This window comes from Cimex lectularius, unplaced genomic scaffold (assembly GCF_000648675.2).
Source record: "Cimex lectularius strain Harlan isolate CLEC.00 unplaced genomic scaffold, Clec_2.1 scaffold187, whole genome shotgun sequence".
In the NCBI taxonomy this organism is placed as follows: domain Eukaryota; kingdom Metazoa; phylum Arthropoda; class Insecta; order Hemiptera; family Cimicidae; genus Cimex; species Cimex lectularius.
Window position 1 is genome coordinate 356089 of NW_019392726.1, and position 27775 is coordinate 383863.

At 31.2% G+C, this 27775-nt stretch overlaps 1 protein-coding gene across 1 annotated transcript in view; it reads left to right on the plus strand.

Annotated features, from left to right (window-relative positions):
* Positions 1-27775, plus strand: part of LOC106669850 (RYamide receptor) — a 165004-nt gene that overhangs the window by 46957 nt on the left and 90272 nt on the right. The window contains exon 3 of the mRNA XM_014399665.2: positions 3750-3948. Within this exon, the coding sequence (XP_014255151.1) occupies positions 3750-3948 (199 nt within the window). The remainder of the gene's footprint in view (positions 1-3749; positions 3949-27775) is intronic.

The window sequence follows — 27775 nt, forward strand, 5'->3', positions numbered from 1 at the left end:
TGTATCTTCACACTCGTTCAACCCGCTGAACGAGCAAACATTATCTAACTTTTAGAGTAATTTTTCACTTTATGCGCGCCGCATGCCTCATAAATATAGGGTATCTTTTACGGTGTCTCTTTCCCTATTCGTCCTCTTAATTAAAGTATAAAGGTTCAAATTCAAACTTCTCCCCTTTAACCTCCTATCACTCACATTGAATTTAAAGGAGCCGAGTTCTAACTTGGAATTACAAATTAACATCAGCATTTCAAGGCAAGGATTTCAGAGTGAATGTGAAAATTTGTCATCATTTGTTCTGTCGGAATCTTCTTCGCTTGGAAGGTTTTAGAGAACATTTATTACAACGTCAAATTGGCATCTGGTGATTTAAATAAAATCCCCCTTTCAATACTTTAATCCTCTTAATCTCTTTTCCTTCTGAGTACTCTTTTTCTATCTATCATCCATTTCTAACTTCTTCCTGATTTTGAGAGATTTTTATTCCTGTACCGGCCAGTTTAATTAAAAGTGTTTTCTCTCATTATAAATTTTTGTATGTCTTATTCCTCTTTTCCTCGTATCCTCTTCTCACTTATTTGTCCGATCGTTTGTATTCCTACACAAACTGTCTCTTCTTCATCCTATCTATTTATTCTGTCTAACCCCTCATACAGTATTGTCAATAATAATATCATATCAAAAACGGACTGCGTTCTCATTGATCTATGTTTTTACCATTTTGATAGAAATCTATCAACACTGTGACTGCAAGGGCTGAGGAAGCCGGTTTTACCTTCTCCTCGTCTAAGACTGTGTGCGTCCACTTCCGTAGACTGAGGAGGGCTCATAGCTCACCTCGTCTCTGCCTAGGGGCGCGCCGATTCGATACGTGGAGGGGGTGCGGTTCCTCGGCCTCATATTCGATGAAAAGTTAAGGTGGCAGTCGCATATCGAAGCTGTCGAAGTCCGCTGCAGGAAAATTCTCGGACTCCTAAAGCATATTGGTCACTTCAGGTGGGGAGCGGACAGAGAGACCTTGCTGAAAGTATTTGAAGCGTTGCTTTGCTCGAGATTGTTCTATGTGTGTGGCCTATTCCTCGGCCCGAAAGACGCGGCTCGACAGGCTATCAGGGTCTTCGTATCGGGTGCGTTTAGAACTAGCCCCCTGGCCAGACTGCTGCGAGCTGGGAATGCTGCCGCCCGATTTCCAGAGAGAGCGGCTTACCCTTAGTTACGCGGCTAGTTTCTTAGCCAAGCCGGGCAACGCCCTGACAGGCACGATCCTGAAGAATTATTATAGCCAAGTATACGAGCGACTCCGGACTAGAAGAAAATAGCCAGTTTTTATGAATACAATTTTTTGAAAAAAGAACAGATCTCATAAAATTCGCGCAGAAGTAACTATAGAGGCGAGACAAGAGGCAATTTCTTTTCTTTAAAAAAAATATTGATACAAACTGGCTATTATTTTGTATCAATGATTTTTTTTTTGAAAAAAGACAAATCATTAAAATTTGCACACGAGAAACCATAGTGAAGAAACAAGTGACTATTTTGGAGAAGGATAGGGTCATCCAAGAACAAGGAGTAAATAAGCAACGAGAAGCATCTCTTAAATATTAATTTTAATTGAGGCTCAAATACTCAGTGGTATCATTAAAATTTGTTGAAAAAGGATAGAATTTTTAAAATTTATACGTAAGGGACCACAGTGATGAGACAGGTGGCAATTTCGTTTTTTTTCTCTTCTATATTATTTATATAATTATACTGTGTATACGACTGTGGTCACCAGTGACGAGACAAATGGCAATCTTTTCTCTTGTTTCCTTCTTTATGAGTTTACGTTCCTTTTAACAGATGTCATAATTTGTAAGAGATATTCGCCATAATTGAGGCATAAATTAACAGTTTTTATCACTTAACTTTTTTGATATAAGGCAGTATTCTTATACTTTTACGTACTCATAGTGACGAGACAAATAGCAACTTTTTTCTCTATAAGTTCAATTTTATTTGTTATGAGCATGATACATATATAAGCGTGTCTCTTATGTTTTGGGCCCAACCCTGAATTCGGAGAACCGAAAACAAGGTCCCAGAGGTTTTTTTATGATCGGACCTGACTACATTAATTTAATTTAATGATCAGGCACCTGTTTTTGATATACGAAATTCCAATATTCAATTCAAACATAAATAAATACGACACCAAAATATTAATTAAATTTTAATCTTTTATTACAATTTATTTTCAAAAAAGATTACAATTTCTTTTATTATTATTTTTAATTTAAAGAATCTTTTATTCTATAATAAAACCTATTTCAGAATCTACAAACATTAATTTTAAAATCGAATTTAATTCTCGTTTTATAAACAAATTATTATTAATTTTTTGACCACCAATTAGAAAATACAATTAAGATTCTTTTTTTGATATATGAAATTTCAATATTCAATTCAAACCAAAATAAATACAAGATTTATTTTCAAAAAACGATTCAAATAAGATTACCAAATTATTATTTTTAATTTAAAGAATCTTTTATTCTATAATAAAACCTATTTCAGAATCTACAAACATTAATTTTAAAATATAATTTAATTCTCGTTTTATAAAAAAAAGTAAAAATAAAAGGACTTATTATTATTATTAATTTTTTGACCACCAATTAGAAAATACAATTAAGATTCTTTTTTTGATATATGAAATTTCAATATTCAATTCAAACCAAAATAAATACTATACTAAAATATTAATTAAATTTAAATCTTTTATTACAATTTATTTTCAAATAAGATTACCAAATTATTATTTTTAATTTAAAGAATCTTTCATTCTATAATAAAATCTATTTCAGAATCTAGAAGCATTAATTTTAAAATCGAATTTAATTCTCGTTTTATAAAGAAAAGTAAAAGTAAAGGAAATTATTATTATTTTTACAAAATGGCAAAAAGGAGGGAAAATTCAAAAGGTGGGGTTGTGATGGGAAGTTGGTGTCCGAGTGGATCGAGGTCACGATAGCTCAAGTGGTAGAGCAACGGCGTATCTAGCCGAAGATCGTGGGTTCGAATCCTGCTCGTGCCATTGACTTTTTTTACCTCAACTAAAATCCTTAATTAATTGTAATATATTAATTGGTCAAGCGGACCACGAAATTAATGAATTATTATTATTGTTATTATTATTAAATTTTGACCACCAATTAGAAAATACAATTAATATTTTAACATAACTTTTAAAATCAAATATTATCTCTTTTAGTTTTCTTTATATATTTTTTGTTACAACCCTTTTTAAATTAAAATATAATTATTATTTTTTGTTTTGACGTCAAAATATAAACTTTACTCACTTGAATTGTGTGCACACCTAATTTTTCTTTATTACAAATAAACAGCTCTTAACTTACGGAGGACAGAAAGGGAATTATTTTTTTGACTGAAAAAAATAGCCCTTTCCTAGCCCCTACTCCTTTCACTGTTAGATGTGTGTGGAGGGGCATGGCGGTACATTCAAATCTAAACGTGACACATAAATAAAAAAAAAATAAAGAGTCAGGTCAAATTTTAATTTATTGGCAAAAGAGAGAACTATCAAACGTCGGTCATAGTAACCATATTGACAAGTCATAAGTGGCAATTTCTCCTGTATTCAGTTAGACCATTATATATATATTATTATGGATATACAAAAAAAATCTTGAGTAAACTTTTTTCTGTACAGGATTGAATTTGATTCGGTATGTGTTTGTATGCAGGTATGTCTGTGCTGAAGTGTGGAATTCGAACGACGCTCGCCATCTCTACTCGTATTCACTGCTGAGCCTCCAGTACGTAGTTCCGCTTCTGGTGCTCCTCTACACCTACACCAGCATAGCTGTTGTAGTTTGGGGTAAATCAACGCCCGGCGAGGCCGAGACATCGAGAGATATGAGAATGGCCAAATCAAAAAGAAAGGTATTTTATAAAAATTTCCAGGTTTAAAATAAATCTCAGTTCGTTTCAGTTAATCTGACAAGGTTATGAACTGAAAAAATAAGAATTTTATATTTTTATTGCTATATTTTTAATCATTTATGCCAACATGTTGTCTGTAAATAAGAAAGGGATGATTTGAACAGGCGGCCTTGTAAATGCCGTTTTTATTTCACCTTTAGCCAATAATTCTGATATCTGAACAAATTTCTATATTCCTACTTCTCCCGCGACATTCCGGGTTTATTTATGATCGGAGGAAAATGCGTTTTTCTTGTAAGCCCTTTTTTCTTGTCCCAGGAAAAGGGACTTCGTGTCGGCGCATTTTTCCAGACGAGAGATAATTGTTTTATCGGTTCGGCTGGGATGGGCGAAGTTTAAATGAGACTTATCACTCCCACAAAAAAAAAAAAAAAAAAAAAACAAGCCTTCTACAAACTTTTTTATATATTATTATAGTTAATTTCCGTTGACGAACTACCTACACTTACATACCAGAAATAGTCGTTTTTTTAAAGAGTTTGATTATTTAATCAAACTCCTGATGAAATCCTGTCTTTTCTTCGTCTTGAAAAATTCATGCAAGCAGATCCATGGATTAATTCAGTCACGAAATAAAATATACAAATGAAATTACGTAAACCAATAAAGTTTCATATTGCCAAGATATATAAATTTATTATTATCGAAGAAAAGAGGAAAATCGTTCACGTCGGGGACTGAACTCGCACTTCTTCCTAATATCTTAATGGAAACACCGAATTTTATAAAATGTTTTTTCTTTATAAATGTTACGACCTTTTTGTTATTTAAATTCTGGAAAAATCATAGGTTGGGAGGTTAATAAATTTAATATTCTTTACTTATATTTCATCCATTGAAATCGATATTTTTTCGACTAACTCAGTCACAAAACAAAATAAATTGTAAAGAAATAAGATTACGTAAATTTTATCGTTTCCAGTTACCACTTGGTAATTTATTTAAATTTTTGTCCACTTCGTTTCGTTTTAAGCTGTATAATGCTATCAAATTTATTTTACAGCACAATTGCTCGCAGGTGTTAATAAATAAAGAAGAGAAATGAAAAATAAGTTTCATTTCATTACTGTGCATAAATAGTCAGTTTGTATTATTAAAACTTACAGAAACGGATTGAATTTCACAGATTTGCTTTTAAGTGACGAGACAAATGGCAAATTTTTCTCTTTTTTCCTTATTTATGAGTTAATAGCGTTGTCTCATGTATATCTATATATCTATNAATCTGAAATATTTTAATAATAAAAAACAACTAAAATGTATAGATGTATATTTATTATTGAGAGATGAACAAACCACCTTTTATCACTGGACATAGACCGGTTAATTAACTCAAAACATAATGGATCTTATCGAAATCTAATTCCCTACCAAAAAAAAAAAAACAGTTGTATCAACACCTAAATTAATTACTGATGTACTCTATGATATCCAAAAGTCAAATACTTAAGAAAAATACGTAACACGATCAAAATGCATTAACACAGTAACAAACCAGACCACAACTCGCGTCTCTAAATAATTATAAGCATAGTAGTACCCAAAGGGGTAGAAGTTATGCTCTCCTATGTAACAGGAATTACTTTACCTCATAAGCATATATATATTACGCAGGGTGGACGACCAAGACTCGAGGGGTTAAATGCCTAGATAGACTCGTACCCCATCCCTAAAAGGTCCGGGACTTGGTCGGCTCACGAGTCCTGCATAAACCTCTTGGACCAGTTGACAAACCCCAAGATTTTGAACCATTTTATCTTGGGGAGTGATTTAGCAATGTCCTCTCCTTCAAAAGTTTCAAATCTATCCCATTCTGCGAGGTAGTGTCGAGCCGTTTCTTCTTTTATTTCACAGAAGCGGCAAAAGGGGTCTGGTAGAATACCCATTATGAAGAGGTGTCTTCTCAAGGGGCAATGGCCCATTAGGATACCTATCAGCCTCCTAATTCCCCTCCTTGAGTTACAGAATAACCATTTCGCTTCTTTTGGTTTGATTTCCTTCAGAAACTCCTTCAATTGCCTACGTCCGGGGGACAGATTCCATTCTTTAAGGAATTGTTTCATGCCCCAGCAATTAATACTCTGTTTCGCTGTGCTTATAGAGTGGGGTAATACCGGTTGTGGCCCGACAAACGCAGTATTTGAGCCTTCTTTGGCCAGGCTGTCCGCCTCTTCATTGCCATAGTGCCCCTTATGAGCAGGTATCCATATGAGGGTTACCCTATTCTCGTCCCTAGTAGTTATCCTATTGATAAGTTCAACGGTTTCCTCTACCAGCCGTAGATAACTCTATTTGTAATGACTTAAGACTGGCCTGACTGTCGGAAAAAATTTTAATATCTTTTCCCTTAATCTTGTTATCCATGAGTGTTCTGCAGCAAACATTGATGGCCCAGACCTCCGCCTGAAAGACTGAGGTGTTATTACCAAGAGGAGAGGAGATGCTGATCCCTAATTTAGGTATGTGTATTCCAGCACCGCTTCCCTTGTCCTTAATGAGTTTGCCATCGGTGAAACAGTCTAGGCTACGATGGTCATCATCCGCACCATAGTTATAATCACAGGGAGTAACTACCTGAAAGTGCTTTTTCCCTAAAGGTGTTTTAACCTTTTTATCGCTAACGCTTAGTAGTTGGTTGTTGACCTTATTCAATAAATGTAGAATTTTCGAGTGACCTATATTGTTTCCCTTTTGGTTCCAGCTGCCTTCACTAACTAATCTATAGCAGCTGGTTAGTGCTCTTACCTTAACCTCTATGTGTAGAGGTGTAGTATTGGTTATAATACCTTATAAGCATAGTATAGGCCCTGTCTACTATGCTTTTTAGCTAAATCGATAAACATAATAGACCAATAAGACTTCCTTGTTTTATGCTGAATACATAGGCGATAGTGCATGAAAGTCGGCCTCGTTTTATGCAAAGTATATCAGTATAGTAAATTCGTTATATGCTATGCTGTACAGCCTAATTGATAAGCATAATAGACCTACTAATCTGCCTTGTTTTTATGCTGAATAAGTAAGCTATACCTGATCAATGTGCCATTTTTTTTACAAAATATAAAAATAGTAGCCATAATTGACCGCATTAATTATTTTATTACACTCTTAATCTTAGGTCTTGATTGAGATGAAACATTTGGTGTCACGAGCGGGATTCGAACCCACGACTTTCGGCGCTTAGAGCAGTGGTGTATCGAATCCCGCTCGTCACGCACTTCATCTCAACTAAGACCTTAGACTACAAATAACATAAAATATAAAAACATAGAACATACTGTCTGCTATTCTTATCAGGTAAATCAATAAGCATAACACTATTTGTCTATCCTGTTTTTATGCTAAATTCATAAGCAATAAATAAGGTGTGCCTCCTTTTTATGCTAAATATATAAGTGTATTAAATTCACTGTGAATTAAGGATTCTTATATACATCACGTTTCTTGAAATTTGAATAAGTGAAAATGTGAGAGGCCATGATAAATTTTTCCCGTCAAAAAAAAAATGGAGAAAGGAAGAAAATATCAAGCGGAGGAAATGAAAATAATGGTTTTTCCCTTGAACAGCGCATAAAACCAGGAGAAGAAAATTTCTCTCGATAAGGTAATACAAAGAGAAAAGTAAGTAGAAATAAAATACAATCCGACCAACTTCTTTTCAAAGAGCTCTTGAAAGTTTCGGACGTGTCGTATTTCCTGTAGGTCTAAAGAAAAGAACTGATTTAATTTCAGGTTGAATTTAATGAGGAAAAAATTTTGAGGTCTTAAAATTATAAATCAATATTGGTCTTATTGAATTGTTTTTTCGGTAACAGATTTTGCGATTCAATTTAAAAAAAATATTCCTATTTTTTTAAGTTTGCCGAATATCATTGCAAAGCTGTGAACAGTAAGATTAATTATTATGAAAAACATAATTAGTCAAATTGAAATTTATATTGTCAAAAAGGAATAATTTACTTTTATTTCTTTTCTTTTAAATAAAGAAAAATAAAATAATAGTCGATATCAGTAAGTTAGATTTTAAATGATCAAGAGATTATTTTTTTTTTAAATCGTTCAACCCATCTTATATTTTTATTTACACAATTATTTTCTCTATTTATAAATAATTAAAAATTTCATACTTTGTTTATCGTACCAATTAAATGTTCAAGGGGTTTTCTTTTATTCCATATTCCAATTTAACAAAGATATTTGATTTGTATTCGAAGAAGTATTCTTCGTTGTTTGTCACGCGGACTAATCCTCAGATTTTCTCGTCGCCTTGTTACGAAAACAATATGAATGTACACAAATGAAACGAAAACATATTCAATTATAAAACAAAACAAGGTTCCGAATTAACCATTTCGAGTGAGTAGGACCTTCCTGGATACATGTTCATAAAGAACTTTGTCGACTTAAAAATAAACTGTCCAATTATTTACGTGCTCAACAAGTTTTTAGATGGGCTTTTCTCGAGTAGAAAGATCTTAAGATTATACATAATAAGGATGACGGAAGATCATTCTAGGTCAGGACACAGATTGAACAGTATGATTTCGATTATTATATTTATATTATTATATTTTCCTGCCTGTTTTTATTAAATATTTTTTTCATTTTAACTAAAATTTCATTTGTAAACAGGTAATTTATTTAAATAAATTTTAATCATTGAAGAATAACGTAGAAGAATAGTGGAAAAATCGCTGGGCTCGGAATTTTGCTAAATTACGGCAGTTAAAGACTGGTCTCTGTACCACGGAGGCCAAGTAGAGAAGGGAAATGTACTTGCCAGGTTACGCATAGATCATAATATGCTTGCACCCGGCTGGTGACCATTATGCAATGTAAGATTAATCGCATAATTTGCAGATTACTAAAAGCCTGCAGTATAAATTACAGAGTCCCTGATGATCTATGCATGATATTACTGAAATGCAGCTGGGGGGGGGGGTGTTTCGGTGTCTCCGAGCTATAAATGTACATAGCATTTATGTGTTGTATGTTATATGTTAATGTGACTGTAAAAGACAGAGGAATATCGAGTGCTCTGGGGTGAGGGTGTGTTGTTTGGAGAGTGAAAGTAATTTATCAGCGTGAAGTCTTATCCATAATTACCCCGAGGAATATCTAGTACTCTAGGTTACTGCGTACTCGGGCACGGATGAGAAACTGTTCTCAATTGGATTTATTGAGCGAGTTTAATTTATTAGCGTGACAGTAGAGGCGCTGATATTGAATATCGAGTACTCTGGAGCAGTGTTATTAGAGTCTGGCATGTGAATGTATTTATTAGCAAGAATGGTAGGGTTCTTACCCAATCGCTCGAGGAATATCGAGTAGTTTGTGGCAGTGAAGTCTTGTGTGTGAATGTAATTTATGGAGTGAATGGTGGGGCTTCTTCTCAATTAACCACCGAATATCGATTATTACGAGGCAGTGTGATGTGAGTTTGGTATGTGAATATATTTATTAGCGAGAATAGAGGTGCAGTATAATCCCACGAGAAATATCGAGTACTACAAGGCAGTGTGATTGCAGACTGGAATGTGAATGTATTTATTAGAGAGAGTAGAGGTGCAGTTCTTATTTCTATTTATGTACTATGTGAATGTAATTTATTAGCGTGAGAGTAGAGGCACCGATATTGAACATCGAGTACTATGGAGCACTGTGAATGAAGTCTGGTATTTGAATGTAATTTATTAGCGTGAATAGGGGAGTTCGTAACCCAACCGCCCGAGGAATATCGAGTGCTATGAAGCAGAGTAAATGGAGTCTGCATGTGAATGTATTTATTAGAGTGAATGGTAGGGCTTCTTACCCAATCGCTCGAGGAATATCGAGCACTTTGCGGCAGTGAAGTCTGGTGTGTGAATGTAATTCATTAACGAGAATAGTGGAGTTCGTAACCCAACTGCCCGAGGAATATCGAGTGCTATGGAGCAGTGTAAATGGAGCCTGGTATGAGAATGTATTTATTAGCGAGAATGGTAGGGCTTCTTACCCAATCGCTCGAGGAATATCGAGCACTTTGCGGCAGTGAAGTCTGGTGTGTGAATGTAATTCATTAACGAGAATAGTGGAGTTCGTAACCCAACTGCCCGAGGAATATCGAGTACTATGGAGCAGTGTAAATTGAGCCTGGAATGTGAATGTATTTATTAGCAAGAATGGGAGGGCTCTTACCCAATCGCTCGAGGAATATCGAGCACTTTGGGGCAGTGAAGTCTGGTGTGTGAATGTAATTTATTGGAGTGAATGGTGGGCCTCCTACTCAATTAACCACCGAATATCCAGTAATAAAAGTCTGGTATGTGAAAATATTTATTAGCGAGAATAACGCTAGGTGCTCCTCGAGAAATAACGAGTACTCGGACACAAATGAATCAGAAATAGTTATTTGTATCAATGTACTGAGTGAATTTAATTTATTAGTGTTAAAATAGAAACACCGATAAATATATTAAAAAATTCAAAGAAAAAAGTGAGATTTTGTTTAAACCTGACGATGATTATCGAGTGCTCTGGAATGAATGTGACCAGACTTATATGTTTGTATCGGCTGTTATATTTATATTAATTTGTTGGTACAAATGTGATTTGTTAACGGAAAAAAGGGTTGTTTATCCCGCCCCAAGTGAAAGTAACTTGAATGGAGTTTCAATGCCTTCCCTAGGAATATCAGATTCTCTGGGGCAAGAGTTTATGGTCTAGAGAGTGAAAATAATTTATTAGCGTGAATTGAGGGTTTAAATCGGGTGTTTATGTTAATTTATTGGTATAAATGTAATTTATTAGCGTTAAACAGATGTCGTTTAACACAGCTCGAGGAATATCGACTACTCGGGTGAATTTGTGACGCCCGAAGAGTAAAAGTAAATTATTAGCGAGAATACAGTGGGTTGAACCTCGCCCTGAGGAATATCGAATAGTCTGGGGGAATGAATGTGTCCAGAATTCTAATGTTAGTATCGGGTGTTGTGTTTACGTTAATTTATTAGAATGTGTGTAATTTATTAGCGTGAAAGGAAGTGGTTGTTTAAATCTGTCCCGAGTAATATCAAGTACTCTGGGGTGACAGTGTTCTGTCGGGAGAGTGAAAGTAATTTATTAGCGTGAACGAAGGATTTAAACTCTCTTCGAGGAATACCGAGTACTCTGGGGAATGAGTGTGTAACGCTTGGAGAAAGTTAATTATTAGCGAGAATGCAGTGAAACCTGAAACCTCGCTCAGAGGAATATCGAGTAGTCTGGGTGAATGAATGTGCTCAGAATTCTATATTTGTATCGGTTGTTTTCGTTAATTTATTAGAATGGGTATAATTTATTAGCGTGAATGGAAGTGGTTGTTTAACTCTACTCGAGGAATATTGACGTGGGTAACAGCGTGCTGCCGGGAGAGTGAAAGTAATTTATTAGCGTGAATGTAGGATTTAAAGCCTACTCGAGGAATATCGAGCACTCTGGAGAAGTGAATGACATCCGACATGCTTGTTTTGTTTGGGAAAAGACCTCGTCCGAATATCCAGTGCACTTCCGTCTCATCACCCGAGTCTCGATAAGTACTGACGACGTGTTTCAGCCAAAGGGCAGGTCTCGCTTCCCTAGAATGTTTCCGGATCAGATGGGAAGAGCGACATTCTGTATGAGTTTCTAGTTCTTTTAATAGTAATTTGACAGCCTGAAGTGACGAGGCTAAACGAGAAGTTAGCAATTTAAGCAAAAGTGAGAAAAAAAATGGAAGAGTTGACAAAGGTGGACGAAAAAAGAAAAAATTGATTTTCCGTTTAAAGCTCAGAATACCGGTGATGACCATTTGATATTTTCCGCCCATAACCTGTTTTAGCCAAAATTTAATGCTTTCTTTAAATAAATAATTAGTTAATTAATTACCTTACACAGAGTGAAGGTTCGTCAAAAATTCCCTGTGTTCTGGTTAAGTTTAATCATTTTTGCCGCGACTTGTCGACCTAAATGACATAGGAAAACCCGTGTTTGTATTTACTAATGCAAGGTAATTTGCTTTGACACTTGCTACGATTTCCATTCTTGACCAAAATCTCCTCATCAATTGGATTATCTCTTTTGGACCAAGCCCGCCCCTTGAAGTGGTTTAATGCAGCTCATTTATCTCTCCCAATGACAACTGGTGAACTTTATTGTTATATATGATGCGATCTTTTATCACCCGGCTAATCCTCTATAAAGTGGCCTTTTTGAAAAGAAATCATAACTCAACATAAATATATGATGGTTAAACCAATAAAAACACAAATTCTACAACAAATCTAGCATATTTGTTATTTATTTTATTTAGCATATTCATATTTTAACATATTTAAAATTAAACATTGATCAAAATGATTCTTGAGTTTATGGCAAGTAGTAACCACGGAAAAACAAAGTGATAACTTTGTTAACCATTAAGTTGTTATTCGGAAAGAAACGTAGATTTTACCTTTTACAGTCCCTTCAGTTTTATTAAAAAATATAATTCATATAAAATAAATTAATTATAATAAATATAGTGGTATGCGAGTAATAAGTTGAACTGATTTACACTGATCCTGGGTCCGCCTGGTCTCGCTACTTGTTATTATTTGGAAAGAAAGCTATCTTATAACTTTTTCATTGCCTTCATTTTTATGAAAAACTAAAATTAATATATAATAAATATGGCGGTGTGCGAATGATAAGTTGAACTGATTTACTCTGATCCTGGGTCCGCCTAGTCTGGCTACTTATTATTATTCGGAAAGAAAGCTATCTTTTAACTTTTTCAATACCTTCATTTTTATGAAAAAATAAAATTAATATATAATAAATATGGCGGTGTGCGAATGATAAGTTGAACTGATTTACGCTAACCCTGGGTCCGTATAGTCTCGCTGGTTTATTTTTCATTACTAAGAAAACAAAAGAACCTTCTTCAAAGCAGACGATACTCACTGAGTATGTGAAAGCTCAGCGTTTGAATTAATATATTGATTGATTACTAATATAAATCTATGTATGCCTTTAATTAATTGAATGAGGGGAGAAGAAACAGTTTTTTCATTTTTATTATTGAAGTCATTTTTTTGGATTTGTTAAAGAGGGAGAAAGGCTAATTACTGCTTTAAACGATTTATTACTTTTTTAATTATTTAATTAAGTCGTATGAAGAATTTTCCTCCCATTGAAGAATGGCTAGTTACGACAAATCCAATAAGAACGACTGTCAAATTAAACAGGTACGCCTTTTCTTTTACGATTCTCCTCCTCATACCAAGTAATTACATTCCGAAACATTTTTGTGGCGGTATTAAGAAGTTTGGACCCCTCCTCGACTGCATTTCTCAATAATTTTATATCTTGGTACGAATTTGTCCGAGTTAGAGACGGTTTGTTTTACAACCGTGCTGGTAGTGCTGTTGGGGGTGTAAGTCTCGCGAATAATGAAGTAGCTTTACGAGGAGGGTTAAGCCCCTAAAGCTGCCCCGGTATTAAAAGTTGTAAACATTGAACCCCCCGCAGAACGGCGAGAATCGCTACCTTTAGAGGATAACCATTTCAAATATAAAAAAAGTACATTAATAAAATAAATAAGTTTTAACTATCCCTTTTAAACAAACTACTTATTTCTTCTTCTCAAAAAAATTCTTAAAATACAACTTCTAAATACGATAAATACGAAAAATACGATTCTTATTATAAAAATGAAAGTGGATCAAATATGGAAGTAATGTATTTTACCAAATTGAGACGATATTGGCTTAAAACAGCAATAAAACTCTAATAATGTTTTCAATTTAACTAGGCAATATATTCATTATTTGTTTTGGCCATGGGTACACACGTTATATTAAATGTCGTTATTTGAATGTTATTTACTCTCGGCAAATTCGGTGTAAAATAAATTAAAGATGGTTAGAGTTTTGTTAACAAATTGACATATTCTCCTCTCTCTTTTCTTCTCTTAGATATTTACAATAATTATGCCATAAATAGCCAGTGTGTATCAATAAAATTGTTGAAAAAGGATAGAATTTTTAGAAGTAGTCATCATAGTGACGAGACAAGTGGCAATTTCCTCTCTATATCCCTTCTATATAAGCTCAATTTCAAATTATATTTTATTTTTGATATAAATCATAATTGCTAGGATACAAATATTAAAAAAACAGGCACCTTCTTTCGATTATTTATAAAATTATATTTATATAATGATAGTTATGAGACGAGTCTTCTTTCTCCCCTTCCCTATAAGCCTAATTTTATTATTATGTATACAAGTTAAATTTTCTTAGATATTTATATTAATTTGCTTTAAATTGTAAGTTTGTATCGATAATTTTTTTTGAAATGCATACAATCATTAAAATTTGCACAAAATTAGTACAGTGAAGAAGCCAGTGACAATTTTTGAGAAGGCAACGGCCATCTGAGGACAAGTAGTAAGTAAGTTAAGAGAAACATTTCTTAAATATTAATTTTAATTGAGGCACAAATGTTCAGTTGTATCATTAAAATTTGTTGAAAAAAGGATACTTAATATTTGCACATAAGGGACCACAGTGATGAGACAAGTGGCAATTTCGTCTTTTTCCTCTTCTCTATAAGCCTAATTTCAGATGTTTCATTTATGATATAAATCATAATTAGTAAGACACTAAGATTAATTGTGTTAGAAATAGTTTTTATCAATAAAATTTGTAGAAAAACGATCGATTTTTTATATATTTATGCTTAAGTAACTACAGTGGCGAGACAAATGGTCTTTTCTTCTTTTCTTTCTCTTCCCTATAACACTAATTTCGGATTAAGTTTTATTTCTGATATAAATCATAATTGCTAGAATACGAAGATTAAAAAAACAGTTTGTTCCAATAAAATTCGTCGAAAACTGATCGATTTTTTTTTATATTTGCACATAAGTAACCATAGTGACGAGACAAGTGGCAATTTCGTCTTTTTTAACTTCTCTATAATCCTAAATTTGGATGTAAACGTAATTCCTAGGTTACGAAGATTAAAAAAAATTTTGTTTCAATAAAATTCACCGAAAACCGATCGATTTTTTTTTATATTTGCACATAAGAAACTATAGTGATGAGAAGTGGCAATTTCGTCTTTTTTCCTTTCTCTATAATCGTAAATTTGGATATAATCATAGTTGCTAGGATACGAAGATTAAAAAACAGTTTGTATCAATAAAATTCGTCGAAAACCGATCGATTATTTTATGTTTGCACATAAGTAACTTTAGTGACGAGACAAGTGGCAATTTCGACTTTTTAATTTTCTCTATAACCCTAAATTTGGATGTAATCATAGTTGCTAGGATACGAAGATTAATTGTGCCATAAACTGTATGTATCGATACAATTTGTCGAAAAATAATCGATGTTTTTATATTTCCACATAAGTGACTATAGTGATGAGACAAGTGGAAATTTTGTCTTTTTTCCCTTCTCTATAATCCTAAAGTTGGATGTAATCATAATTGCTCGGATACGAAGATTAATTGTGCCATAAGCAGAATGTATAAACAAAATTAGACCAAAACCGATCAATTTTTTTATATTTCCACATAAGTGACTATAGTGTTGAGACAAGTGGAAATTTTTTTCCCTTCTCTATAATCGTAAAGTTGGATGTAATCATAATTTCTGGGATACGAAGATTAATTGTGCCATAAACAGTATGTATCGATACAATTTGTCGAAAAAGAATAGATTTTTTTAATATTTGCAAGTAGTAACTATAGTGATGAGACAATTGGAAATTTCGTCTTTTATCCCTTTTCTATAATCCTAAATTTGGATGTAATCATAGTTGCTAGGATACGAAGATTAATTGTGCCAGAAACTGTATGTATCGATACAATTTGTCAATCAATACAATACAATTATATATGTAAGTTAAAAATTTCTTAGATATTTATATTTTAATGTCTTAAATAGCTAATTTGTATTTTAAAACATTTTGGTAAATGGACAGAATTCTTAAAATCTGCCCGTAAGTAACCGAAGTGCAAGACAAGTGGCAATTTCTTCTCTTTTTTCCCTTCCCAATAAATCTAATTACATAATTATATATAAGTGAAAATTTCTTAGATATTTATTTTAATATGTCTTAAAAAGCTAATTTATATTTTAAAAAATTTTGGTAAATGGACAGAATTCTTAAAATCTAAAAACCGAAGTGCTAGACAAGTGGCAATTTCTTCTCTTTTTTCCCTTTCCAATAAATTTAATTACAAAATTATGTATATAAGTTACATTTTTTTTTAGATATTTATATTAATATGTCATAAATAGCTAATTTGTATTTTAAAATTTTTTTGTAAATAGACACAATTCTTAAATTTTGCCCGTAAGTAACTGAAGTGACGAGACAAGTGGCAATTTCTTCCCTTTGTTTCCTCTCCTATAAGTTTAATTTCATTATTATAAATTACAATTTCTTTTATATTTATCTCAGTTTCTATCATTAAAACTTGCTACGAAAGCATAGAAGTTTCTAAATTTGTTCGTAGGTAACTATAGTGGCGAGACGAATGGCAATTTTTCTCATTTTTCCTTTTTTTAACATGTTGAATTTTATTATCACAGATTTAAAATGTAAATTTTTCAGTTTAATTTCGTTATTATGTGTACAAGTAGCAATTACTTAGATATTTATAATAATTATGCCATAAATATTCAGTTTGTATCAAGACAATTTGTTATAAAAGGGAGGAAATCTTAAAATTGGCACATAAGTAACCATAGTGACAAGTGACAATTTCCTGTCTTTTTTCTCTTCTCTACAAGTTAAATATTATGTTTTCGTATATTAGTTATAACTTTCGAGATGTTTTTATTAATTGTCCATAATTAGTCAGTTGGCATTATTAAAATTTTGTTAAAAACCGGTAGGAGCTTTAAAATTTGTTACATAAGTAACTATAATGGGGAGAATGAAGATTGCAATATTTCCAGAATTTCGTTATGGTGTATTCTTGTCAATTTAATTTATAAACGCTAAGGGATTTATGTTAAGCGTAGCATAAATGACAAGTTTGTTCTAGTCAATTTGATTCTCAAGGGCAGAAAGTACAAATATTTCCGTATAAAAATAATGTCAATCTAAAAGTGGCAATTTGTGTTCTATTTGTTGATTTCATTCGTTATGGATATAATTTATAAATTCTAGCATATCAATATTATCGCGTAAACAACCTATTTGCTTGTAAAATCTGTTGCCCAAATTTCATAAAACCGCGCTATAATTAACTATAGTGTTGTCACTATGGCAAGAACTGGTAATTTTCTTTTATTACAATTAATGTGACATATAATAGAAAAATAGGTTAATTGTGGCGTAAATAATCAGTTTGCTATAGCACAAATTATTGACAAAGGAGAGAACTCTTAAAATTTCTACATAATTATAAAACTTCATACATGATATCATAATTGGTTTTTGTTGCAAATAGAATAATTGGGTCTTAATTTGGTCAACATGTCTCGAGGGATTATTACGTGATTAACGGCTTAAATTGGCTTTTTGTTGAAAGCGTGTATCAGTAATTTTACATGTAATGAAATTTTGTTTGTACCTTTTATTATTCTTTGTACGTGACAAAAAATAGTGTTGTAAATTCTCATCTTGCAATTACGGGGTATAAAATATAATTATATAAAATAAATTGTTATGTTTATGATTACTTATTTGAAATAGATTTTAATTTTTATCTGGTGGTAACTAAAGCAATGTGAAAAGTTTATAAATTGGACGTTGATTAAAAATTAATGCTGAAAATTTCGTAATTTTTTTGATCAGGTGGCCTTTACAGTAGATTTAAATTTAAATAGATATTTGAAACATTTAAACTATACTGTTTTATTATTACAAATCATCAAAAGGATTCATTCCATTCAAAAAAATTACATATTATGATTTTAACAAAATTAATACATATTACAATTTATAGAAATTTATACCATTTGATTATAGAAGCAAATTTAAAAATTGAACTATGTAACAATTTAGTATATATATTTAGTATATATATTTTTANATATAATAATTTTATTTGCAAAAAGTACAGTAATACAGTAAGATAAAACATAAATAGAGAAAAAAGTTTAAGGATAAAATAATAAAACAATAACTAAACATTAAGTTACTTAACAAATCATTTTTTCATTTTCGCCTGTCACATAAAAGCGGTGCTTGTAACAGGTGGCAGGCGATCTGTCATTCAAGAAAATTGCTAAAAATTAAATCAAGGGAACTTAGAAGATGTATAAGACCAAATGAATGAATGAAAAATAAAAATAATGAAGAAAGAATAACAAAAATAAAATAAAACGCAGTAAATGCAAATAAAGAATACAATAATTGCCACATGATGCCAAATATATCACAAAGAAAGTTCATAATATAAACTTAAAGTTTTTACAGTAATGAATTTTTTGAAATCATAATGAGAATTAAAATTTGTTAAAATTAATTTTGTGATTGTAAAGAACCCAAAAAACAACATTAAATAAAAATATCAAAGTAAAAATTAGTGTTTGATTCAGCATAAAGGTTATTTTTAAAGACATACAAAAAACAATAAAAAAACAAATAAAAATAATGTAATATAAAAATAAAACAATAACATTTTAAAACCAATTATGTAGTTCTCAAAAGAAAATTCTGAGTTATGATTAATGGATTTAAATAACAATTTTTGGTTGCTCCCCATGAAACAGTACGTTAGCAAATTATATACTGAACTGAGGCATAATAAACTGATTTTAACCATTTTGAATTTGGGATCTTTCTTAACACACTGAAATGATAAAGGAGTTTTCTCAGTCGCATAACTAAAGAATCAATGTGTAACTTAAAATTTATCCTAGAGTCTAATATAACTCCTCACTATTTAGTATTATTTGTAATTGGTTTGGGGGAACAGTTAGAGTTAAATGAATTAATTCACGTATGGAAACAAAATTTAAACCCCTTTAAAATTGATTTTTTATTTAATTCAAAATGTAAGACATTGGATTTATCTTTGTTTAAAAATAAACAGTTAAAAGATAACCATGTCTTAGCAAGTCTACGATCATTGTTAATAGATATAATCAAATTATCAATTATCCTTCCAAAAAAATCAAGCCCGTATCATCAGGATAAGTAAAAACTTTACCGGATATTTTCAAATTTAGAAGATAATTAATAAATTAAAGAAAAAACAGGGGACCTAAAATCGTACCTTGAGAGACGCCAGAAGTGAAAGGCAATGGATTGCTATAGACTTTTTCAATTTTGTTGTTACCACTAAATAAGACTCAATAAGTTTAAGTGGAACCTCAACAATTCCTATTAATTTTAGTTTTTTAAAAATAACAATCGATGATCGACGGAGTCGAAAGGCTTTTTTAAATCTAGAAACATCCAAAAAACATGATTACCGTTATCTAATTTTTTTAAAATATTGTTAATAACATGGTTTCAGAAAAACATTTTCTTTATCGTGCCAACGTTTCGATCTTTATTGAGATCATCTTCAGGGCCTGGGATTTACAAACTTTGTTTATATATTACAATTACATTTTGGATGTGGAAATGTGAATTTATACAATGCAAAATATATTTTTTATTTATTCAATCAAAGTATTTCTATAAAGAAAATGTTTTTTTGAAACCTACATCACACCAGACGGCATCTCACGATTTCTAAATAAATATCGACTAACAGTCTCTAATCACCACACATTTTTACCGGACGTTTTCAATTTTAGAAGATCATTAATATATAAAAAAGGGGGCCTAAAACCGTACGTTGAGAGACGCCAGAGGTGATAGGCAATGGATTGGTATAGACTTTTCCAACTTTTGTTGTTACCACTAAACACGACTCAATAAATTTAAGTGGAACCTCAACAATTCCTACTGATTTGAGTTTTTTTAAAAATAACAATCTAACAATCGATGATCGACGGAGTCCAAAGACTTTTTTAAATGTAGAAACATCCCAAAAACATGATAACCTTTATCCAATTCTTTTGAAATATTATTAATAACATCAAAATGTGCCTGTTTAGTTAACTTACCAGGCTTAAAACCATACTGTTTAGGAAATAGGTCGAAAGCTTGGCAGTAACTATTTAATTTGTTTTTTTCATCGCCATACCGTGATCCAGGTTACTCATGAACAAAAAATTGGTCCATGCATCTAACATATTCTTTTGATCTTTTTGGTCTGTCTAAGACGAAATTAACTGGCATCATTAATTTCTCCTATATAAAACAGAAGGTTTTTCTTAAATATTTATTATTTATTGCTTTTACAACACTATGTATATATTACACTTGACTGACCGAATAAAGTGCAGGCCGAAGTGTTAAAACTTTGTTAATATTGTATTTCATGAAAAATTTAATAAAACACTTTAAAAGTAAACAGTTAGAAGATAACAACTAAGATCATTATTAATGAAAACAGTAATATACTGGAGTAATATGTTATATTATAATAGTAATAAGTAATATGTTATATTATAATAATATAATATAAGTAATATAATTTTTGATATACTGGAGTATTCCATTGATTCCTTTGTTCAATGGACAATCATAAACAGGTGGGTTAACATAATCACCAAACAGGAGACTATCTTCATTAACTCAAAAATTGTCAAAGGTAAAGTCTTTAATGTTCTAATTAAGTGCACCGTATAATCTTAATTTCTGTTTAACATTGTTGAATCTGCGTTTTCTTATTTTAGGATGCATAAATTTTGTATTTAACAGTGCAGTTATACGTTATTAAAAATTATATTTTTCTTTAATTTGTATGAAGGTTTATTCCCAACTATGTAAATTCTTGTAAGTTCATTTTAAACTCGCTTCGTTTCAGGAGTTTCAACGCTGAAAGCGTTTCGAAAATCTTGATAAAGTCTACCTTCAGAGGCTGATTATGCTGAATTTAAACTGGATAAAGAAGAAGGTTTTTTATAGCTCATTTTTTTGGTCCTTGACGCTTTGTTCTCGATGAGGGCAAAAAAGGATCAACATGTTTATAACCCATATATCGATGCTGACAACACAATGAAGCATAACGGACAAACAAGATCCATTAATCATTTAACTTACTCCTTGTCATTTGGTGGCCTTTGCCTTCTGTTGATTTTACTGATTTTTACCAGCTTGAAAGTGCTAGGATGGCAGAAAAGGAATCGTCTTGCCTTCTTTCAACATAAGTTTTCATAAATTTACTTCAAAACTTGAAAATCCGTTTTTTAGTAAAGATTTTTACGTGTAATCTCATCTGTATTTCAATTAACTTTAATTTTAATTGTTTTTCTTTTAAAGGAGTCTTCTATTTAAGGATCTTATAGGTTACTTTTTTGTTGTTCACAACAATTAAAATCGGTTGTCTTTTTTTGACATGTGTACATTTCGTCATATGTACTTGTTAAAAGCTAAGTTTTCTATTAACCGAAAATTAGGTCAACGTAAGATTCAGTAATGAGGCCTCACCGTGCTTATAACCCTGACGTTAGGGCTAACAATATCAAGAATATAACGTAATTCGATACTGCAAAATTGGCAGAAATTGTCCTGGATATCCAATTAAGATTATCGTGATTTTGGACCTTCCTGTCCCAACCTGTTAATAGCCCTGACTATTTCAGCGTTATAGCATGTTGCGCAGTTTGTTAAAATGATAGCGTCAAAGGCTTTTAACATAACCAAGATTTTTTTTTCTGAGTTCAAACTGACTGGGAAAATGGACTGCGTACGGTTCGTTCATAAAAGTTTTATTTTGATTTTATTGTGACAGCCAAAACTTTTTGCTTAGTAAACAAAATTGTATGCCTCGACGAAGACGGTTGTATTTTTAATATTTGCTCTTGACGTATGACAGTTTGAAAAAGTTTCAACAGGACATAACTTGTTAAAACTGGCTGTTTCGACAAGGATTGTACAGCTCTTTGTGCTTGCTTTAAGCAGGTTTTCGTTAAAAAAAATTCATTTTTGCTGTTGATTGCTGTGTTGTTAACGCTGTGTAAATTCAAGATTTGTATGCATTAAATTATTAAAGTAAAATTATAAAACAATCAGAGTGCTAAACTGTTATGAAAAATGCTCTAATATATTAAATATATAAATATTTTATTTAAGAAATAAATAACACTTTTTAACTTAATAAGTAAGTTATTTTATTAACTATGAAATTAAATATGTATTTTTGCTTTATATTATTTTTTCAAATTTATAGTAATGTACGATAATCAGGAAGATTGATGCGAATTAAAATTCCTGTGAAATTGAAATACTATCGTATCCTGGTTAAGAACTTATTTTCCAGCCCTACTGGAAAGAAATATTTAAAAAAGTATCAAATAAATGCACAAAATAGTTGAATTTCTAATTCATCCGTCTCACTTCACTTCAGCATTTTCTTTTTGTAGTTTTTGCCATCAAAGCTTTATTTGAGTAACAATATTAAAATTTAATATACAAGAGAGTTTTGAGAAACGTTAGAATAATTTAAACAAGAACGTTTAAGAGATGTATAATCAAGAAAAAATACAGATAAAACTGACAAAGTTTACGCTTAAAAGAATTGAAAATTAAAAGAGTGAAATAAGAACGCAACACGAAGTAATATAAAATAATAATAATAGCGTTTTATTAAATTTTTCATGGAATACAATATTAGCAAAGTTTTAACATTTCGGCCTGGACTTTATTCGGTCAGTCAAGACTAATATACACATAATGTTGTAAAAGCAATAAATAATAAATATTTAAGAAAAACCTTCTGTTTTATATAGGAAAAATTAATGATACCAGTTAATTTCGTCTCAGACAGACCAAAAAGATCGAAAGAATGTGTTAGATGCATCGACCAATTTTTTGTTCACGAGTAACCTGGATCACGGTATGGCGATGAAAAAGCAAATTCAATAGTTACTGCCAAGCTTTCGACCTATTTCCTAAACAATATGGTTTTAGCCTGGTAAGTTAACGAAAACAGGCACATTTTGATGTTATTAACAATATTTTAAAAGAATTAGATAAAGGTTATCATGTTTTTGGATGTTTCTAGATTTAAAAAAGCCTTTCGACTCCGTCGCTCATCGATTTTTATTTAAAAAAAAAAAACTCAAATCAGTAGGAATTGTTGAGGTTCCACTTAAATTTATTGAGTCGTGTTTAGTGGTAACAACAAAAGTTGGAAAAGTCTATAGCAATCCATTGCCTATCACCTCTGGCGTCTCTTAACGTACGGTTTTAGGTCCCCTGTTTTTCTTTTGTATATTAATAATTCTAAAATTGAAAACATCCGGTAAAGTTTTTACTTATCCTGATGATACGGGCTTGATTTTTTTCTGGAAGGATAATCCTTTATAATTTCAGTGTATTAGAAAAGATCCTAAATTCAAAATTGTTAAAATGAGTTTATTATGCCTTAGTTCCGTCCATAATTTTCTAAGGTATTGTTTCATGGGGTGCAACCAAAAATTTTTATTTAAATCCATTAATCATAACTCCGAATTCTCTTTTGAGAACTACATAATTGGTTTTAAAATGTTATTGTTTTATTTTTATATTACATTATTTTTATTTGTTTTTTTATTGTTTTTTGTATGTCTTTAAAAATAACCTTTATGCTGAATCAAATACTAATTTTTACTTTAATATTTTCATTAAATATTGTTTTTAGGTTTCTTTACAATGATAAAATTAATTTTAACGAATTTTAATTTTCACTATAATTTCAAACAAATTTATTACTGTAAAAAATTTAAATTTATATTTTGAACTATCTTTGTGTTATATTTGCCATCATATGGCAATTATTGTATTCTTTAATTTTTAATTTATCTTTATTTGAATTTATTGCGTTTTATTTTATTTTTGTTTCTCTCTTCATTATTTTTATTTTTTCTTTCATTTATTTGGTCTTATACACCTTTAAAGTAGTTTTAATTTAATTTTTAGCAATTTTGTTGAATGGCATAACTCCTGCCACCTGCTACAAGCACTGCTTTTAGGTTATAGGGAAAATGAGAAAATGATTAGTTAAATTATTTACTTTTTAGTTATTGTTTTATTATTATATCCTTAATTTTTTTCTCCTACTGTATTACTATACTTTTCGCCCATTCAATATGTATTATTGTTTTAAGGTGATCATCAGGGCAAAAGAATCTTCAATATGTCTAGTTTTGATCAAAAACTGAATTGTGGTATTAATTTGATTTATAGAGTTTTGGTACTAAGCAGTATATGCTTCTGCAGTGAATTTAAAGAACGAAAAAGACAGTCCAGTTTTCAAACAAATCTAAAATAGTTTATTAAAAACATATTTATGTCCAGATTATTTTTAAAAAAAGCAATAAAATGGCAAACAATTACTAACAATTCAATATAACATATTCAATACTGAGTATGTTAAAGCACAAATAAACTCCACAGTATGAACAAAAAAGCAATAAAAACATAGATTCGAGGATAATAAAAAACTAATACGTACGGTTTTATTTATCAGATTTAATTATTTATCAGCTTGCAGCATAGGAAAATAAATGTTCTGAGTACGATTATGGCAAATATAATTTTTAATACTTACAAAGGCAACAATTGTATTTTTAGTGTGATATTAAACAACCTAATCGTTATCTATACTGAACTTGTTGTTTAATAATTACGCTAAAAAATTTGAAATTTTTGTCTTTGTAAATTTGTTTTTCAAGTACAAACAGCCTTGTTTATCACTTACGGATTGTAAAAAAACTGTGTTTTTTGGTTGGCCGTTGCAAAATATGTGTATAAAATTGCCAATATTGGAAGAGGTGTCGTTATTAAAAAAAAATCAAACTCGTGTCAACGGTGTGGTGCGTTTCATATGACAGTGTCATTAATTCACTGGACAAACTCCATGTTAAATCTCGATTCCTCCCTGGAAATTATTTTTTGTCCGTCGTGTTATTACCTTGGAATCTCCTTCTCGTATTTTTACGGAATCCGATTAATCAAGTTTTAGGCGACTGACCTTTTATCTTACCCGACTTTTTACATTTTCGTGATAAACCGAACTCAATCATATACATTGCTTTTATTTTTTGTTTGTTTTTGAATAGAAAGAATATCATTACGATATTTTATCTACGTTGTGTACTTAACTAAAAATTATCTACCAATAAATATATATGTACGGAAGAATCTACCTTCATCAAAATTCCATATAATTAACAATTTAAAAAAAAAATAATGAAGTTTGTATAGGCGCGATTATTTTATTATAACCATGTCATAATCATATGTTTATTTACGATGATTACATTGTTATATTAAACCAATCAACGAATCATGAATTAATTTAGTTTACTACATCCAAGTATGTGGGGAGTTTAAGGCAAACAGCTGAAGACATCCCCGGCCCTCTGCTATTTGTACTTTTTGTCCTGCCCTTTCAGGCGTATTTTTCAGCCGCCATTTGAGTGTCTCGATCTGTCACCGATTCTCTTCTTTTGTGTGAAAACTAAGTCAATATCCAATACTAACTCCTTATTTGCACCTCAGGTTGTCAACTACATAATAGACACAAGACTTACACATATCACACACAAGGAAGACAAGAGTCACAACTCGACAAAATAAAATTTTACGGAAGAGACAGATGGAAGTTTAGTTTTTTAAATGTATGTATTGGCTTGATGAGAAGATCGACACTCATATACGAATTGTAAAAAACCGTCTACAGCTTTGTCAATTTCTTCTGCAGTTTTTAGAGATATGTGTAGGCTAATTTTTTTATTTATTATTGTTTCAATGTTTTTTTTCAAATCTGTAGGTCTAGTTCTTAGACAAGGATGTTTTCGTACAATTGAAGGTACAGAATATGGAGAAAATATTTTTTTTTTTAATTGGTTTTTATTTGGAATTTTTAAGATAGAAGAATCCTCCATGTACACGCATCAACTGACAGAGCTTTTATCATTGTGATAATTTTTCTCCATTCTATAATTTCTTCATTAAAAATAAATATACATATAAGAATATCCTGTCCTTTCCAATTTTTAATTATTACGCGATGCTAAACCGTATTTGTTCGAAGACAAGGCGGTAGTGTATAACCAGAGCGCCGTGAATTATTCAAGACTAAATGGGCCTTTTTCATATTAAACATGCTGTTAAAATATTAAGACATTAAAATTTTTAATTAATTACCTCTTTGTCAATTATTGCAAGCATATACATATTATTAATAATTTAGACCTTTCTAAAGTTTATATTGAAATAAATAAAAATTAAATCTAATGCATTACATTCACTAATTTCGTGGTCCGCTTGACCAATTAATACATTACAACTAATGCATTACGTCTTTTTTTTAAATAAATTTGTTACAGATTGAATATTAACTGTCAATTTTATAAAAACATTGTTACATTATAATTTTGTTTGGAAGAGTTAGTTTCCAAATTTATCAAAGAAGTTTGAGTTTATCATAGTTGATGAGTACGTCATGCTCTAAAATTGCCGACTGACACCTTATTTGAAGGTAGTTTAATTATTTACCAGGTGTAGTCGTTACAATCGCACGTAAATCTTTTAGAAAATCCATTGATTCTAAGGCGAATTTGGATTTAATTGAAACGTGAAAAAAATCATACCGCCTTGGACTTCGAAACACAACTTAATACAATATGTATTCCGATTTATAGAAGACTTGGAAATTTAAGTAATATTGAGCACTATAAAAATAAAGCGATTTCATAGCAACGAGCAATCGGACAAATATGATTAGCTTTTAATTTTTAGTTAGTTTTACTTTATTTTTAAAAATACTATTTCTTTACTTAGCCAGCCCAAAAATATGTTCTATTTATTGCTATTTACATAAAATATACATTGAGAAAATTGTATAATTATGTACAATTCTGTGAGAGCAGGAGGCAGTGGGGAAAGAAATCAACCAGGTGCGAAAAATATGGAACATTTTTTTTTTAATCTATCAATATACGCACCATTGAAAATTGTATTTTACTTTATGTTCTATGTATCTGAATAAATATATTTTATATACTCATTACTTATACTTTTATATACTTATTGTACAGGTACTATATTTGTATACTTGGTTTTGTTCTCGCTATTATATTTTTTGTTCTCATTTACCTTCTCACTTACTCAAGCACTCATTCACAGTCTCTCTCTCTCTCTATGTATCTATCTATCTATCTCTATTTATCTAGCTATCTATCAACCAATCTCTCTCTCACTCTTTACTTTCTATCTTTATTTCATTATTTCTTTTTGTGTTTCTTTCTTTCTCTTCTTTTCTTTCTATAAGTGTTTTATGTTTTTCTCTCTTTATATATATCTCGCTTTCATTTAACTTCTGACTCACACAATCAGGATCTCGATTTCACCTTCTCACCCCCTCTCCCGTTCACGATTTCACCTTCTCACTCCCTCTCCCGTTCACGATTTCACCTTCTCACTCCCTCTCCCGTTCACGATTTCACTCTTGGTTTCATTCACCTTGTCACTCTCACTCACTCTGTCTAGCATGCGGCTTCTTATATGTTCATTCACGTTCTCTTACACACATATTTATCTCACCCACATTTGTCTGCCCCTCTCTATCTTTCTCCCTCTTTCCTTCTCTCTTCTCTATCTGTGTATTCCGTTTTTAACTGTTATCCATACCTCGCTTTCTTACCCCTGTGCTCACAATCAGTCAAGCTGTCGCTTTCATTCAGCATCTCACTCTCCCACTTCTTCACCATCT